We start from the raw sequence: 18,472 nt of genomic DNA on the forward strand, positions 1-18,472 counted from the left end.
AAAGGTTAAGCAATGCCGTGTGTTTAGCATAGGTGGTGGCTCCGACTCTACAGACAACATCCATACTCCACCCAGTGTACATACCCACTAAAAGCCAGCTGCTATCATTGTCTTGTTGATTTAAGGAGAGGCTCTATAATTAATGTAACCACAAGATGGGTCGACTTAAGCTGGAGACCAAATTACTTTAATACTTTAGGTTGTTATCATCTTATTGGGCAACCTTGGATCCAAACATTGCAGATCGTTGTCTTCTTTTTTTTTTTTTTAAGGATCACGATATCGAAACAGGTTCAAATCCACAATCACTGCGTTTCACCGTGGTCAGTGGTTGCCTATACTTCTGCACACCAGCGAACACAAACAGGTTTGGTTGAACAGAAGTGTTTGCTTTTGCTTGCGTTTTCATTTGTGCACCTGATTTCCTGCAAACAATCCCGTAGGGTTTCTGAAAGTAAGCTACCTTCGCTCACGCAGTCAACAACTGCTTTCTCCGCCTTATTTTTTATCTACAGGGATCTGCTTGCAGATATATTATAATAAATCAAGAAAAGGTACAAATGTCCATTGCTAGCGTCAGCTTCATTGTTAATGTGACCTGATAAGCCCAGACAGGAAAGTCTAGTCTATATTTGTGTCCTGGTTGTAGCCTGAATGTTACTTTTGTGCCTCTGACAACTGTATCTTCAGTTTTCTTTGCATTTATTCTCTACTGGCTGCGAAACAGATTGCTCCCTGGAAATAATCAAGTTTATCTTGATCTTGTTGTACAGCATGACTCTATAGAGGATGAATAAAAACTGACAGCCAAGCCCCTACTGATGGCCAGAGATCCATGTCAGATTGGATGACTTTGACTTACAGTTCTGTAAAATAATAAGTGTCCACCTTACAGATTTCTTCCCCATTGAAAATTGTCAATCAGGTACTATTTATGTGACTTCTTCTCTCTTTGGGACTGCCATTATTTAGACCCAGATGTGGCAGCTTTCCGAAACGTTTTAAGACTGCTTCTTGTATTAATTTGGTTATTTTGGTATAATACTTTTTTTTAAAGATCTTAAGAATTTAAAACGTTATCTGTAAGGGGAGAAATGCTCTTTCATAGCACCGTATGTGTATTTTGTCAAAAGAGCTTAGAGCACAAGACCGTCCTACGGATGTGGTGAATATGTTTGACTAGGGCGAAAGGAAAAGGAAAAAGTTTAACTGCAACCAGAATAAACCAGGTCATGATAGGAGAAAAGCCACAGTAGGTGGTTAACACCTTCTGCTGGTCATTGCAAGGAATATGAAATTGGTGTGGTCATGTGATGATGCAGTTATTTTGATTCAGTTAGGTGATGGAAAGTTTTGTTGAACTTTTCAACCAGGAAAGAGGTCTCTTGTTTTGATTGGTTTCCATCGACATTTTTGGCCACGAATGTCATATCAAGTTTGGCCTTTAGTTGGTTTGTTTCAACTCTTCTTTTTCTGGATTATTCTGATTGTATGACATAGAGCAGCAGTGTTTTCTTTTATAAACCAATTCCAGTTCAAATGATTGAATTTAATGTGGATTTTATTCCGTCTACACAGGATCAAAATTATACATACGGGCTCAAAGAGAAACATAGACCCCCACTAATCTTTGGGTGAATGCGCTTTAGGAAGTTGCACTGTGACCACACACTTCTTTAATTCAGTCATTCTTGTACTCATCAGGAAGCTTCTAGGGTAATTCTTGATGAGCGCGCTAGAATTAGCATATTCAACTTTTGTTGACAGAATCGGTGACTCTTTGGCTGTTTTTTGTTTTGGTTTTTTTTGTCCAGAAATTAGCTTTAGTTTGCGTTCTGCCTTAAATTAACATCTTGTTCTGTGTTTGCTATTGTCATGTTTAAACATGTTGTTGATTCCAAGTCTGAGCCACCTGACAGAATCAAATAAGAAGCTCGTGACAAAACACCGACACGAGCTCACTTAAACTTTGCAACATGGACGAGAAATGGATTCAGTGTGAGTCTTTCTGACCTTATGTGACTTTGTTTTTTTGTTTGTTTGTTTGTTTTTACTGTAATTTAATCATTGTAAAGGCAGGTGGAACACAAAGATTGATTTGTTTTACACTATCATTTGTATTTGAAACCCTTTTCTAAATGCTTCTCTGGGGATTTTCTAACCTCTTTCTTATCCTGTTGTAATCTTTCTCGGTACATCCGAGGGTAATGTCCCTATGATACCTCAGCAGCCTTTGCATTTGCTGCATCTCTTCAACAGATTCTGCAGATAAGCTTGAGTTGAGCTCATCTTCTATTTTGGTCCTCTTTGCTTGTTGTGTTGGAAATGACATTTTCTTGCACAATGCACACATACACACAGGATGCTTGTCCAAAGGGCTCACTGCCTTTCCTCAGACCAACTTAGCAACTTTAATATTATTACTTCTGAATACATTGTTGTTTCAAATACAACGGACTCCCGTATTTGCAAGTGTTAGGGCCCACAGTCACCCACTAATAGCTAAAATTCCCAAATACTAGGGATCCCCTCTAAACATGTGCATATTATAATAGTTTAAATACCAAATATATTCTATATGCATTAATATGACCAGTGGAAAGCGATTTGGTATTACCATATAGAAGCAAACATTCACAATCTTCCTCATCTCTGCTCTTGGGGACACAGACAATCAGTGCCAAGGAAAACTATTGGCACACCTGGATTAGCTGCTTCGCTAATGCTAGCAGTAGCCTGTCGAGTAGCTTTGCGGCTACGTATTTCAGATTCCCAAGCTGCCTCGTCTTTCGAATGTTTTGGGTACGCGCTGTGAAAAAATACGTTAATAGGTCCATTTTCCACAAATGTTTAAGTTGGAGTTAAATTCCACAGAAAAATCTGCGAAAATATGTGAACATACAAATACTGAACCGTAAAACAAAAGAACTTTTTTCTTTTTACATTCATCATCTGTAATCTTCATATGTTCTAGACTTCTTTGTCTCTAAACTTGTTTTGCTGTTTGCTGTGACTTCATGTAACATAAGAAATGAGCAATATTAAATGATCGTTAAAGTCAAATAATTATATGGTGGCTTGATCTTGCTGTTATATGTAGGAGCTTTTTATCCTGTTTTACCAGCATTTAACATTAAATCATTAAGTTCTGCCCCTTTAGCCCATTCCACCTTTACATTTTGTTCTTCCACCTTGGGGTATTTTTAAATGTAACCATTAAAGCAGGATTCTCACGTTTATTTATCAGTATTGAATTTCCATTAAATAAAACTAACAGTTTTAGGTACTGCTGACAGTACCGATGTGGTTTATTCACTTTCACCAGCCACACCAGGATGAGAGATAGGATGTTTTAGCATTTTAAGAGGAGCCTTCCTTCTTCATGATAAAGTATTAGCATCGCTGGACGGTTGATAATAGGGTAGAATTGGAATCCAGAAATCCTGGGTCTGACGGATACAGATGACATCCACAGATGACTAGACGAGACTTTGTGAAATAAAGCACACAAAAAGACTTCTAGTTGCATTTTTAAGCTGTTTCTTCATCAAGTTTGACTTAGCATCTAGCTTCTGTACCTTCTAGTGGCTGCTAGCTAACTAGCGTGAAGAACGCTGCTATGTTTTAAGTCCTTGGGAAGCCATTTGTGAAACCTTATGTAGCCTATATTTAGCTAACATTTTATAAAGTGCTTAGTCCATTGACATAAACCTGTAGTACAGTCCTGCTGTTTCAAACTGAAAGAAAGTTGTGTTTTCCTTGCCACGGTGCTTCTATTTGTGAATAGCCGTAGGAACTCCCCTGTGAATCTTAAATGTGTGTGTTCAGCACACATTTAGTGCTGGGAGTGTTTTAGTATGGAAGTTCCAGTCAGAGGACATAATAATCTGTATGTAAGCTCTCCGATAATGAGTATTCTGAACGATAACATCACTGAGACACAGTCACAGCAGAGTAAATCAAAGATGTATTGATATAGAGTACACTAAAGGCTCATAGACAGACTTTGACCGTCATGTAGTCGCTTGCTCTTTCCACTTCCTGCCTTTGACCTATTATGCTGCAGCGCAGCAACACCACACTTTCCATTCAGGGTCCGTATTGTGAAACCTCCCACCCCAGCTGTAGAGTTAGCATGTCTTTGTGATGTGGACCACTGCCAGTAATGTGGTTAAGACACAGTAGAGGTACACTTGACACTTTTATCCCCATAAAAAAGTACATGCATCATATTTGTACACTTACAGTCATATTCAGTAGATCAGAATGTCTTTCAATGAGGTTTATGTCAGATTAAAAGTACCTTTTCAAAATAACTGCATGCAGGTCATAATACTTATCAATCCCACTTTTCTTTATTAAAAACATTGTTTTTATCTGATATACAATTCTAAAGCATAAAATCCTCATAGTAATAGAAATAAAAACTTGAATAGATCAGTGTGTGTGGTGTGTGTGGTGCATGTAGTGTTTCACTGAGTGAACGGACTTACTGAAATAAATCAACTTTTCAATAAGTTGAATATAGTTGTATGTGTGATGACAACGTGAATAAATGAATTGGCCACTCTACTGAATAAGACGTGGTTTATATGAAAATGGGACATATTTACATGCATAAAATGACTTATGTTACTCAGATATATAAATATACAGCATTTACAAAATTCCAAGTAGGAACGTGTCGGATGAGATCCTATTTAGTTCTTTTGGGCTCCACTTGCTCGAAGTAATCCAAGGAGTCATACATGAAAACTTCACACTAAACAAAACAGAGAGAAACAACAAAGTTGTTACAACGTAGTTCAGGATGTTTAATAAGAGATTTAAAAAAAAAAAAATTTGTTATACACGTTTTCTAATTTGCGCATAATAAATGATTCGAATCCATAGATGCAAAGTAGCTCTGTGTTATAATTTTTTAGTGTTTTAAAAATAATCAATAAACAGTTAAGGCTTTTTTCTTTTATGGTTTCTCATAACACTAAAACTGAATATCCAGACTCATACTGACCCACTGAGTTGAGCCTCTGGAAGAACTGGTGCTGGTTTTATCCATATCTGCTTGGATAGAGTCAGTGTGTGGAACTTCATAGATCACCCTGGCTGCTTGTCCTGAAACACACACACACACACACACACACACACACACACACACACACACACACACACACACACACACACACACGCACACATGAGTTTTCACATATTTACAGGAACAAACAACCATTCGTTTTTTCACCTGACGAATTAAATGAAAGTGTTAAGCTTTGTAACAGTTTCTATGAAAGCGAGACTTGATATCACTTCTACTTTAAAAATAATGCTCCTATAGTTCCTTTATCACCACTAAGCTCTAGTTTAGTCACACACTCAGGGTCCTATAAGCATAACATCACACTTCAAACTGAAGCAGGAACTTATTTTTGCCGTTCCTACCGAAACACTGCAAGCTACATATATCCTGATGTGTTAAGTATCTATAATATATATCTTTGTCAGACATGTACCACAGGGTGCATGCTTTGGTCCCATTTTCTTTTATTTCATCAAGTTCAAGTGCAACACTATGAAATAATGTTGCACTTGAATTAACTTAACCAAATCTAATTTAAAAATGCAGTTTATAAAGAGTTCTGAATGGCTTTCAAGAGACTTTTCTCAACATAAATGAATAGCAACTCCCCGCTACGCATAATGAAGAATAAATTATACTTTATGAAAACTGGCTATATTTAGATTTATTGGCGATGCATTGAGATTGGCTGATGGTCAAAAGTTGTTGACTGGTACAGCAGCAACTAGGACAGGAAGTAAAAGGAGTGGCTGCAGTTTGCCTCGCCCTGGTTTCTTCAAACTCACGTTGCTCACCGATCAGATCAGGTTTATGTTTGTCTCATCTTAAAACAGTTTGGTGGCTAAAAACTTGAAATACTGTGAGATTTTCCAGACACTTTCAAGTATATTTCTATATCTTTATCAGATTAGGTAAATCATGAGTGGCAAATATAATTATGGCTGCCAAACGGGCACTGGTGATCATATTGCCTTTAATACTGTTATTGGCAAACAATTTTCAAGTTCCTGAATGAATAACTAAAATGCAAGTGTGTACATGACAGATGGTATTGAATTAAAAAAAAGTGTATTTTTGTAACAATAGTTACTCTGTGTGAAAACATTTAACACGTTCCATTTTAGAGGTACTTCTTCTTGGAATAGAACCATAGGAAACCTCTTTTGCAGAAGTGTTCAGTCAACAAACCCACAGAGACCAGCCTCTCTGGGCTGCCACTGGTGCTTTACAAATCAACAACCTGCTACACACATTTGAGGCGTCAAAACTTAAGCCAGCAACCCAATGCAACCTTTGAACTGGTGGCGTGAAACTCAATAGGTTCACAATGTACTAGACATTAAACAGGGTACAGGATACTAATGAAGCAGAGGTCTTCTACTCCGGTTATCAAGGGCTGGTGTCCTGCAAGTTTTAGAAAGGTCTCTGGATCAAACTCATTACCTCCACAAGTCCAGTCAAGTTCTCCAGAGTCATGCTAACGACCTGATTATTTGACTTGTGTGTGCTAAAGAGAGACACAGCTAAAAGTTTCAGGACATTGGAAGCTGTTGAATCTGAAGACCTCTGTCCGAAAGGGCTAAGCACGTCTGTGACCTGTGACGCCTTTTTGGTCTTTAGTTTGGTCGTAGTTCCAGCTGTAGCTGTTTCTGACGGTACCAGGCTTGGCTGAAGTTTAGTGATCTACTTAGTTACCTCAATTCAACCCAATGTTTCTTAATGGCAAAACCTTTGTGTCAAACACAAACCGCACGAGGATAATCTCTGAATATCATCAACTTAAATCTTCGGCTAGTGACGCTGCATCTCTTGAGGAGCAAATGTGGTTTAAACTTACACAAGTCAACTGTGACACGTTGTCTGACCTGTCGGGAACGTAACAGCGATGGGTTGCCTTTAACCCTCCTAACTGACTTAGTCTTTTCTCAAAACACACAGAACGGGTGAATAGGCCTCATGAAATGTTTTGTTGAAAGCGCTATAGAATTCAGTCTTGCTCTATGGATGGATTTCATGCACACCCTTCCTTTTGATTGAACGTCATGTAAATTTTGGGCTTTGAATGATTTGTGTGCAGCATTCTGTAAGCAGGTTGAAATGGTTGTACAACACACAACTTTTATAAACAGTGATTAAGTGACCAAATATGAACTTGTGGTCAGTTTTCCCTCAAGCCACATGTTCATAATTATACATACAGGATCAAACATACACAAATGTATAAATGACCCTGGAGCAAGGCACCTCAGAAGAACACCGTACTAGCAATGAATCGAAGCTTAAATTATTTTCGGCAAGATATTTAAACACTTTTTATGGCCAAATGAATATAGTTTATTTAAATTGGCTGGTTTCCTGGAACTGATCTAACTTGAATCCGTTGCCCATAAATATTAATCATGACTGAGGTCACAAAGCACTGAAAATTATTATTCCCTGGTTTATCAATTCCAAAACAAGTTTTGGCCGAGGTATAGACATGCTAAGATGATTAACCACATATCAGAGAAAAAGTCAATGAATTCAAACTTTTGGATTAAAACTGATGTTTGTAGAAATATTGGTGGTTGTTTGCTGTAGAAAAAATTATAGATGAGTTAAAAATCTAAATATGAAGCTGATGGTGAGTGTATGAAAATCGGACCGCAACCAACGCAAACATGACAGTGAAACTGAAGTAAATTTTTTATTTGTTAAGCCAAAACCCGGTTTAGTTCCGATTACTGATGTTTGTTTTAGTAAAGCGAATCTTAATCTAAAACCTGTTTTGACTTTTTATCCCTTGAGAACTTTGCAGATCAGGGAAGGATTTTCAGAGACATTAGTCCATTATAAAAACCCCGATATGTTTGTTCTGTCAATATAAGAAAGAAAATCGATGTGTTCAATAATGCAGTCAAGACTATATTTACAGAGAGACTATGAATGTCAAAGTGTTTTTAAGAGACGATATCCTGCATTCTTTTGCTTCAGCCTAACAAAATCCATGTTTATAAAGTAAAAATCTGTGGTTGCTAATTTTTCTTTTTTCTGTTTTTCATCTCTGCTGTGAGATTGTTCTTTATTTTCTGAAACCATTTCTGTGTTAATCTTGTTTTTTTACATCTTTACAGACGGCAAACAACACATTGACTCAGATTTATTGACATTAAATGGTCTTCGTTGCTTCATCAATCACTAAAATGCACCTTAAACAACCGTTTATGTTGCCTACTGGGCATTTAAAACTTTATTTAGAGAATAACAGCGAACAGTCCAAAGACACAAGATGAACGCTGCAGGTTTGATGTAACATTACAAAGGCCTTCCTCGTTTGTTCTTTGCAGCTCAGCGTTTCGTTAGCGGTTACTTATTGCATTGTCAGTATGTTTTAGCTCTTTGGTACATTTCACAATGCCAGTCAGAGGAAGCCGAGGCAGTGTTCTAGAGAAATTTAGAACAACTTTTCCAAGTTTTTTCTAAATGATTCGAAGAAATACAATAAACCTTTTTTTTGTAGATTTCCAAATAAAAAATGATTGTGAATCTTTTTTAAATTTAAGTAAAAAAAAAACAAAAAACACTGTTTGAAGGGAACTGTCTGAAAGGGAAAAATGCTCTTTTGCAAAATAAAAATAAAAGATTATATATTTTGTGTTTTTGAGGGAGTTTTCGTTGTACCTTCCTTCTTTCGCAGAGAGCAGAAACAGATGAGAGTGATGAGGAAGAGCGGGACCATGACACCCACGCCAATGATTACGGGATACTCCTGAGTTCCTTTATCCTTTCGATCTTAATGTGAGAAAAGGAATAAGTGTTTATTTTTATTAGCAAACACAAAGCATTCTTTCCTACATATATTTTTTCTGTTAAGCAGAGAAAACCTCTGATAAAATTCAGATTTTGGCAAAGACGTAGGCTCTGTATTCTAAATAATGCACACAGTTTATTTATAAATCTATTAGAAAGGCTGCAGGTGTTGTCACCTACCTTCAAGTGTGCTTTTAGTGATGTTCTCTCTGGCTGTAACTGTGATGGTCGTTCCTTTTCCTTCAACTACATCTAAACGTGGTATCTCCACAGAAACCTTGCAGATGTATTTTCCTGAATCACCTGTTGTCATGTTTTCTATTATCAGAACTGAACACTTATTTTTCTGCTCATTCTTAGAGCCTGTAGTCTGATTTATGACAGTCTTATTCTCTATTAATGTTTGGTTTTTCAACCATTTAATGCCAACTCTTTCTGCTGTCCCATTCCAGCAGCAGGTGATGCTTCCTGTCTCTCCTTCTTGGACAGAAACATCTGGACTCTGAGTAACAACAAGTGCATCTGAAGAAACACCTGGACAGAAACACGATGGACACGTTAGTTTATACAGAACAAATACTCCACGGTTACAGAACCAAAACCAGAAACTGAAAGTTCCCTCAGTTTGAAAGTTTTTGGTAAAGCCAGTGAGGATGTTTAATGTTTCACTTCAACTCTTAAGGTTTTACAAGATGGAAACCTGCATGTAGCAAAATTTATAGAGCACTTTTCAGAACATGAATATCATATTCATTTTTGACTTTCATTGAAACATTGACACTCAAAGAAACATCTATAAAAAGACTCACTGCATATATAATGGAAGGTAATAAATGTCTCATCATATATACAGTAAAGCGATATTAGATAGAAAATATTTAAAACTTTCAAGTAAAAGTAAAGGACTTGTACAGGATGGGTGAAAGACTCCGACCATCGTACGCACATTCATATTTCCGTCATAAAAATGTCCTGTAGCGACAGTGTAACGTAGCTCAGTCTGGGCCCAAGCTAAAACAGTGATGCAAAGAAGTGGAACCAAAGGAGAAGTTTTGTTTTCTACTTACTCCATGATGAGAGCGCGCAGAGAGAGCTGAGAAGCAGACTTCTCAGTAGGAGCTTCATCTTTCCACCTCGATTCATTACAGAAGACTGATCTACATCTCCTGTTGCGGCTCTAAGTACCACCCACCATCCTCTCAGACCAACACACACTCAGCGACACACATTCGACAGAAACAGAAACATTACATAACTGTTTTTTTTTTTTCAAAGAACCTGAACCCACAAATTCTGTTGCTTCCGTCTTCAGACAGACGGCAGAGAGAAAAAGAGAGAAAGAGAGATGATTCCGAGAAACAGCCTCTGAGATTCACTCTTCGGTCTTTTATAATAACATGATCACTACAGATCTGTAAGAAACACTGCAGACACAGCAAGAAAGGAAAGTTAGAAACGTTCAGAATAATGACAAGCTGGTGTTTGCATATACATCTGGTGATCAGTTCCTCTTTAGTACGTGCGCTCGGTTTACCAGGTACACAGATACAAACTCCTGGCTGATAATAATCTATAATAACTTCCTAAAAGCTATTTTTAACCTGAAAAACAGCCACAGTGTCAATCAGCAAAACCTTAACTTTAACAGAAACACTTCAGCTCCTTCAAATATCAGTCCCAGAATGCCCTGCGCTTTTACAGGCGTCTGAAACATAGTAAGGCTTTGCTGACTTTATGAATGGCTGCATTAACTGTCAAATAGTGATACTTTCACATTGATTAAAACATTCGTAATTAAACCTCATAAAGTTATCTTGCTCTGGGACGTTTGGTCAGCATCAAGGTATCCCAAACTTTAAAAAAAATGCTGGCTGCCTCCTTGTGTTTTACCTCCAACCAACTTACAGCTGGTACTCTACGATAAGGATGTTTCTTGTCATCTTCATCGTTATGTTAGAATATTTTAGCGTCATTATGAACGTTTTCTTTGCGTTTCCACTCCTGATAGTCCAATAGATTCAGTTCAATTGGGGACCACAACTTCTACATTTGTTCCATTTTCAGCTGCTGCAGTTCGCTTTCACACTCCACTTTGAAGAACCTGTTCCCCTCCTCGCCTGTGGTGGCGCTGCACCAAGAATCAGTGGTGGAAATGACACAAAAACCTCTGAAGAAGACACTTAAAGCAACTCCCATCTCCACCAAATGTAAACAAAAGTGGAGTGACGTCAGATTTTGGCGTTTGCAGGATTTCTCTTTTGTGGTTGATTAAAAAAAAACACGAGCCATTTCTCAGGCTAGCGCTAGCAGGTGTGTTTTGGTTACATTTACCCAGAATGCCCTGTGCTATAGTCCGCTTCCTGCTTTTGGAGTGGTCTACGGTTTGCACGGCGTTCACACATGCATTGGAATCGCATCAGAATTCACTTCAACCGAACCAAGACGGAGTTTGTAGGCGGGCCGGAGTTTTTTTTTTGTTTTTTTTTTTTACTTTATTCATCCCAGCAGGGAAATTATTTCGCAGTTACAGCACACGACAGGAGCTGTGTCTGCAGGCAGCCAGCTGAGCCGGCGCCATTTTTTGAAGGAGGACATGCGGCAGAGGTCGTCGTTTCTGGTCCCCATCAGAGTTTGACCAGTCACCCGAACGGTCATGGTTCTGGACTGTGTGTGTGAGGAAGTACCCAGAGAGAAACCAAACAGTGACAACCGGAACGCGCTGTCAGAAACAGCCTAGGCCCTTCTTGCTGCAAAATTACAGTGCTACCATCTGCTCCACTGCACACATATTATATATATTTAGTTGAAAATTGTTGTGTGAATAACTTGACACCATGATATTTTTCATCAGTGTTGTCATATCACGACAATCTCATAATGCCCAATGCCTAGTTTTTGGGTTCTGCATGCCTTATGAAGTGTTTATCATTTTAATGCACATTTAGTTCTAATGTCTTTGGACTGTCTTCTTTAATAATACAATGCATGAAACTGCATTCATTAAATATTTGCTTTATTTCCTGCTTTATTGTACTATTCACATCCAAGGTCTGTTGGTGTATTTCCTTGCTGATGCTCCTCTGTGGTTATCTGAAGAAGACGCAACTTCCGTTTTGCCCAGGCCCTGCTTCCTGGTGGTTAACACTTCAGCAGATGTAAACAAGACTAACAGCAGGTTGCTAGGAGAAGCGATTTAAATAGGGTGACCAGACGTCCTCTTTTTCCCGGACATGTCCAACTTTTCAGACCTAAAAAGATGTCCGGGGGGAATTTAAAAATCGTCCGGGATTTTGGTCAACTGCCTCAAAACACATTACATAGCTTACAGTGCATTGTAGGGCACTGCGCATGGCGCTGCGTGTCACGTAATCCCTGAGCCGCGTCAGTGCGGGCAGCCCTGTTCTTAATCAGAAGATGGCTGTCAGTACGCCAACAACATGCGAAAGCGCAAATGTATGTAGTTTTCCCACTTTTAGACTTTCTGTCCAGCACCCCACCCCCCAACCCCCGCTCCAAGGTGTTCTGGTTCCCCCCCCTGCAGGTTGTCCGGGTTTTCCCAAAGTAAAATATGGTCACCCTAGATTTAAATAAAACAAGACTGACAGTGGAGGTGATGGTGAATTTAACTACAAGTTCATCGTTGAATGTGTACATTTTTTCTTCCACTCCTCTCGTTTTGACCTTTGTGTTGCTTATCGTCTGTACCATCCTATGTTCTGAATCACATTTTCTAGAGATGCACAGAGGAAGGAAGTCACTGGCTGCCCGATCAAAGTAGCAAATAGGAATTAACACCTGTGCAGTTTAGTAAAATTTTGTGCTAGACGGTTAGTGGCAATGAACTTTGTGCCTATTTTTCACCCTTCTGTTTGGTTGCTTTGGTTATATCTGAGTAACCAAAGCAACCAAACTACTGTACATTGTCAAGTGTAGTTTTTTTTTATTGCTTAAAAATCTTGAAGACAAAAGTTTCTGAAGTTTTTCCACTGCTTTCATTAAAGATGAAAGCAGTGGAAAAACAAAGGATTTCTATGATTGTTGTGATGAATAACGCACCAATATGTCCACATGCTTTTTTTGGCATGACTCCTAGTCGACATTGTCTTGTGTTTATTAAATGTATATTTCAATGCACTATTTTAAAAGTATCTCAATTCATATACCTGTCCACACAAATTAACCTCGTAGTGCTACGTTTAATCCCTAATAGGAAGTCATGGTGGTTTTGAAACAATCTGATTGGCTGACACGGGTTTTAGCTTTGCACTCCACTGCCCCCTGTGGGTGTGGCGTGTTCAAAGCAATGTTCAGGGGCGGATTATTTGTGGCGATTCAAGTGGATGAAAACTTTCCAGAAAACGAACCCGTGTCTACAAATATTATACTTTTAAATGATGTGATGGAGATTTGTACAAGGCCACAGTCTTCTCCCACAGCATTACCCTTCCTAATATTCGTTTGAAACTCACATCTCCATAATGGTAACAATGAGCCTCCACTCTTCTTATTAAATACATTTATTAATGAAATAGGGAAGAACATTATTAATCTAGACAGTGACTGTAGGTCGTGTCGTGATCAGAGTCTGTTTTGTCTTTTAAATAAGCCTCCACTTGCAGCTGGTGGGACGTGTTGGTGTTAACCACATCCTCAGTTTGCTGCCTCCATCCGAGGGGCCGAGTGTTCATGTTCCCCTCCTCGTTCTCATTACTCTCTCTGCTGTTCTACAAGTCCTTCTGACACGAGTTTATTAAAAGATGTTGTGACCGGTGTTTCTCTTAACCCTCAATAATCCTCACTTTTAAACTCTTAGCGTTCTAGAGCTCAGCTGGAGTCACGTCTAGAATGTTTAGATCTTTACTTCAATGCTGCCTATCAACTTTTAACCTATTCCCATTTATGTTTGTCTTATTCTTTGTTTTGTCATCGGGTTGATTTTCATCAGTATCTAATTGCATTTTAAACAAGCACAGGTAAAGACAACTTGGATGTTGCTGTTTACAATTTTGTGCATGCGCAGCAAAAATTATCCTTTTAGCTGCCATCCAAAGCCGCGCTGCTGCAGTAGAACAATTTTGTTCACGAAATAAAACCTGGATTTGTAGGTATTGTAAATTAATCGCAGTCCGCCACCTAATGCAGAAGAACCGCCAAAGAGTAACTCAAAATTACTCGTATTCTTGTTTTTTTTCTTGCTCTCTGTGTCAGCTACGCTGCAGGCTTGTTGCCGTAGCAACTGACTGACAACAACGCCACTAACGGATCAGAATTCAACACCAAAAAATATGCAAACATTTCCCACACAGAAATAACAGAACATTCTTTACATTTTTACCGTTTTATGTTTTCAGGTTTGATCTTTATTTTGCAGTTAATAATGTGGTTATTAAGTGATTGTTGTGGTAGATTAGCTACCACAGAAATGGTTTGATTAGCCAAATTAAACACCTGCTATAGTGATGATCTGTCAGGGAGCCGGTGTGTGGGTCGCCTTTTTTTTTTTACTGAACCAAAACACCAAATTCTGCAGCATGTCTAAATGTTAAGGTTGTCAAAGTCAAGCTAGCATAACTGACCTATTTCTCTTGCTATTTTGTTTTTTAATGAGAACCTTTTCCTGATCTTGTTATCTCGTTCTCTTAGTGTTGACAGCTAGACTATATAGCTTTACAACTTTTTCTTTCTTATGTCATGTGTACATGTAAGATTTAGCGCATTATGTTGACAACATCACAACTAAAACCAATGGCAGTCAACGTTGGTGACCAGCTTTTAGCCCTCCAGCAGGAATTTTACACACATGATGTAGAGGTGGACTGCAGCATTTCCTACCGGCGCTACAAAATAATGAATCCAATCAATTATTCAAATATCAGTGACTTGTAAAATTCATTAATTGTCAGTGATGTCCTAATCTGATGAGGAGATGTAGATTAGCGTGTTGTGGCATTTTTATTTTCATGACTGCTCCTGAACACAGGCCTTTCGTCCCCAACTGCACTGCAGACACTTCACCACATGCAGAGAACATGGCTGCCAAAGAGCAATTCTGTTTGGAATTGATTTTTGAAATAAAGTACTGCAATAAGTTGAATTTTCAATTATATCCTCAACTGATAAAAAGGAGAATGAGATCTAGATTAGCTCGTAGTGGCATTTTTATTGTCCTGACTGCTCTTGAACGCATCAGGCCTCTCATCCCCAACTCTACCAGATATTGACGGCCATATTCAAGGGCCGTACTTGCCAAAGAGCAACAGAGTGCCTCAAAAGTATTAAATGAAGTCAAATACTGCTATATTACTGACATCTGCAGTTATTGAATGTGCGATATTATATATATATTTGCATTAGTGAAATTTCTTTTTTTCAAAGAATTTTAAACTGCTATAAATATCTTACTGTCTATGTTGTTTACTCCTTTTTTTCTTTTTTTTACCATGTTCAGTCTCCATTAAGTTGATAAGCACAATACAACTGCAAGTTACATGTAACAATGGATGCAGTGGTTAGAAGAAATTCCATATTAACCATTAAAATAAGAGTAAGAAGAACATGGCTTACTGGTTAAATATGAAAGAACAGTAAGTTTGTGTGACCCCAACTCAACTAGAGGAGGGACCAATGTGTGGCTTTACACCTTTGGTTTAAAATATAAAAACCTGGCAAATAGAGAGAGCGCCTGCAGTACGAACTGTGTTAAAAGTCACAGACCGTGAAGAGGCAGGTACCAGTACTCAGCGGTAAACCAGACTGGAACCATGATGTTTCTACTGAGCTTTCTGCTGATTATCTCATGGAGTAAGTAACAACAAATTTATATTTTACACTAATTTCACAGAGTGCAACTTAAAGTGCTTGACTTTATGAGTGTTTTTAGATTAACTCGGATATTTGTTAATATGTAACTTACATGCAGAAAACAGACAATTTTTTTTTTTTTAAAAAAACCTTCGTTGGGAGAAAATAAAAAATAAAATTAAAAAGTAACTAAGTAAGTAACAATGTGCTAAAAACAAAAGCAATCAAAAGTGCAACATTTCATGGATTTGTCATTGTTCACTGGTGTTGGATTATTTTTGATTTTTGTAGACGTACACGGCAACACGAATAAAGAAATACATATTTCCAGTGGACAAAGTTACCAATCCAATAAATATTGACATTTCAATTAATATCAAAGGAACAGTAAAATGTGATTTTGACTTTGATCAAGCTTATTTGTTTGTCTGCTTTGTTCACCTGACGCATTGCTTACATTTTTTTTTAAAAGTAGCAACAAAATCCTGAGTTGAAGGGAGAAATCATTTCTTTTATTTAAAATATTTTTCATTTCATTTAACTGGCATTGTTTTATAAAAGTCTTTTTTTTTCATTTGACATTAAAGGACTTTTGCTGTAATTTTTTTGTAAAAAAAAAAAAAAAACCCGAAACTGATTTTATTAATTATGATTGATTTGTAAAAGAAATAAAAGGGGTAAAATATCCAAGAGAGTGAATACTTTCTACATCCTTATACTGTCTTTGTTTGATTATTTGCTCCCTAAAATCAGCCTCTTAAAATGTTTCAACATTGTCTTTTAATTTGGTTTGAAACGTATGTGTGAAAAATGATCCTGAGACAGATTAATGATGAAAACTAACGTGTCCATCATGTCTCTTTCCAGGTGTTTCTTCAGATGCACTTGTTGTTACTCAGAGTCCTGATGTTTCTGTCCAAGAAGGAGAGACAGGAAGCATCACCTGCTGCTGGAATGGGACAGCAGAAAGAGTTGGCATTAAATGGTTGAAAAACCAAACATTAATAGAGAATAAGACTGTCATAAATCAGACTACAGGCTCTAAGAATGAGCAGAAAAATAAGTGTTCAGTTCTGATAATAGAAAACATGACAACAGGTGATTCAGGAAAATACATCTGCAAGGTTATGGTGGAGATACCACGTTTAGCTAAAGTTGAAGGAAAAGGAACAACCATCACAGTTATAGCCAGAGAGAACAGCGCAGACCACCAACCTGACAGCGCAGACCAGCACAGTTCAAAATGTATGTAAGATACTCATGTCTTAATTTTCTACACTGTAAAAAACGACCTACAACCTAGTTTTTTCCCAGCTTTATGTTAAATTACACTTGACCTTGTGTGTTTATGTCATTTAGGATTTGCAACTGTTTGTTCAATATGAGAATTAAAAAGAAATTTTTTTAAAGATTTCCTGTAAATTCAAAAGTTTGTAAAAAAAAAAACATTTACCCTACTATTTGGTAGAACTGCCTTCTAAGCTGGTTGGGTTGAGTTTAGTATATCCTGTATCCTCTAACAGTGGTTGGAATGAGGTGGAGTTGTTACCCAAACTTCAAACATCCTTTCTCATGTCTTGAGATGGAACATTAAAGTCTCCATGTAACAGAAAATGGCTGATTTCAAATGTATGTCTTTTGATTGTTGTTGAATTACCGTACATGAAAATCAGCATTATTAAATTCTACTAAAAAAATAAAGTAAGCCATTTTGTGAAGCATTTAAACATCAGCGGGATGTCATTCAAACTTATTTGGTTATTTTGGTCATAGTAATATGAAGTCTTAAGAAATGAATACAGTAAAGTTATATATGGCATTGTATTAATTTTTACAATTATCTCCAAAAAGTTAACTGCACGAGGAGCAAAATAATATACAGAGGTGGAGAACATGGGTATGGAAGGGTTTGTTTTTGATGTGAATATAATGGTCCAAATAGGATGAAGAGGTGAACTGAGCTGGAGGGAGCAGGAGGGAGCAGGAGGGAGCAGGAGGGAGCAGGAGGGAACTGGAGGGAGCAGGAGGGAACTGGAGGGAGCTGGAGGGAGCAGGAGGGAGCAGGAGGGAACTGGAGGGAACTGGAGGGAACTGGAGGGGGCTGGAGGGAGCAGGAGGGAGCAGGAGGGAACTGGAGGGAACTGGAGGGAGCAGGAGGGAGCAGGAGGGAGCAGGAGGGAACTGGAGGGAGCTGGAGGGAGCCATCTACCACTGGAAAATATCAACTCTTCAGATTCAATTGTCCATAAATCTGTTGAATTCTGCAGCCAAAACAAAATGAGGCCAGACACTTTGACGCTAACATACTGAAAGAACTGTTGCATTGTTGGTGCAGCAGTGTTTTGAAAAATCCCAACAGTTAGCCGTGGCCGTTAGCATTAGCATACCGAGCCAGAGCGTTGCTCTTCTTTAAACAAAGTAAAGTAAAACATCACAACTCCTTCTTTGTACCACATGAGACGTTTTTATTTAACTGTGGAGTGGAAGAAAATGACAGTTTAGAACGACTGAAACTCGATGTAGCCGTTGAGTGAAGTTAAGGTGTTGCGCTAAATGCCGTTACCTCAAGTCGCTGAAAGAATGCGGCACATTCTCACCTTCTGTAGCTATAAAGAGCAGGAAGGGAGGCGAACCAGCACAGGCTTTCACCACTCTGTGTGATTCTCATCCGGTACACACTTTAATGGGCTAATATTCTAACTGACAACCAGCAGAGAGACTTTTTATTCTTTATTCATTTACTAATTTTGGGACAAAAAGAAATGTTAATCCCTCATAAAGTGTTTGCATGCGATTTTGGACAAA

The 18,472-nt window shown here is 38.1% G+C and overlaps 1 protein-coding gene across 1 annotated transcript; it reads right to left on the reverse strand.

Annotated features, from left to right (window-relative positions):
* Nucleotides 1-4,330: 4,330 nt before the first annotated feature.
* Nucleotides 4,331-10,122, reverse strand: LOC111610819. Its single transcript, XM_023345777.1, has 5 exons — nucleotides 9,934-10,122; nucleotides 9,047-9,400; nucleotides 8,738-8,848; nucleotides 5,015-5,115; nucleotides 4,331-4,762 (listed from the first exon to the last, which is right to left on the reverse strand). Exons 1-5 carry the CDS (start codon nucleotides 10,007-10,009, stop codon nucleotides 4,697-4,699), a joined length of 708 nt encoding a protein of 235 aa, XP_023201545.1. The 5' UTR covers nucleotides 10,010-10,122; the 3' UTR covers nucleotides 4,331-4,696.
* Nucleotides 10,123-18,472: the final 8,350 nt, after the last annotated feature.

The sequence above is a fragment of the Xiphophorus maculatus genome, chromosome 14 (genome assembly GCF_002775205.1).
Source record: "Xiphophorus maculatus strain JP 163 A chromosome 14, X_maculatus-5.0-male, whole genome shotgun sequence".
NCBI lineage: Eukaryota > Metazoa > Chordata > Actinopteri > Cyprinodontiformes > Poeciliidae > Xiphophorus > Xiphophorus maculatus.

Excerpts from the sequence above, each read along its gene's own strand:
- LOC111610819 (XM_023345777.1), bottom strand. The coding sequence starts at position 10,009 with ATGAATCGAGGTGGAAAGATGAAGCTCCTACTGAGAAGTCTGCTTCTC. Across the intron at positions 8,849-9,046 it reads CACTAAAAGCACACTTGAAG|ATCGAAAGGATAAAGGAACT; the intron begins GTAGGTGACAAC and ends TCTCACATTAAG. Across the intron at positions 5,116-8,737 it reads CTCTCTGCGAAAGAAGGAAG|GACAAGCAGCCAGGGTGATC; the intron begins GTACAACGAAAA and ends TGTGTGTTTCAG.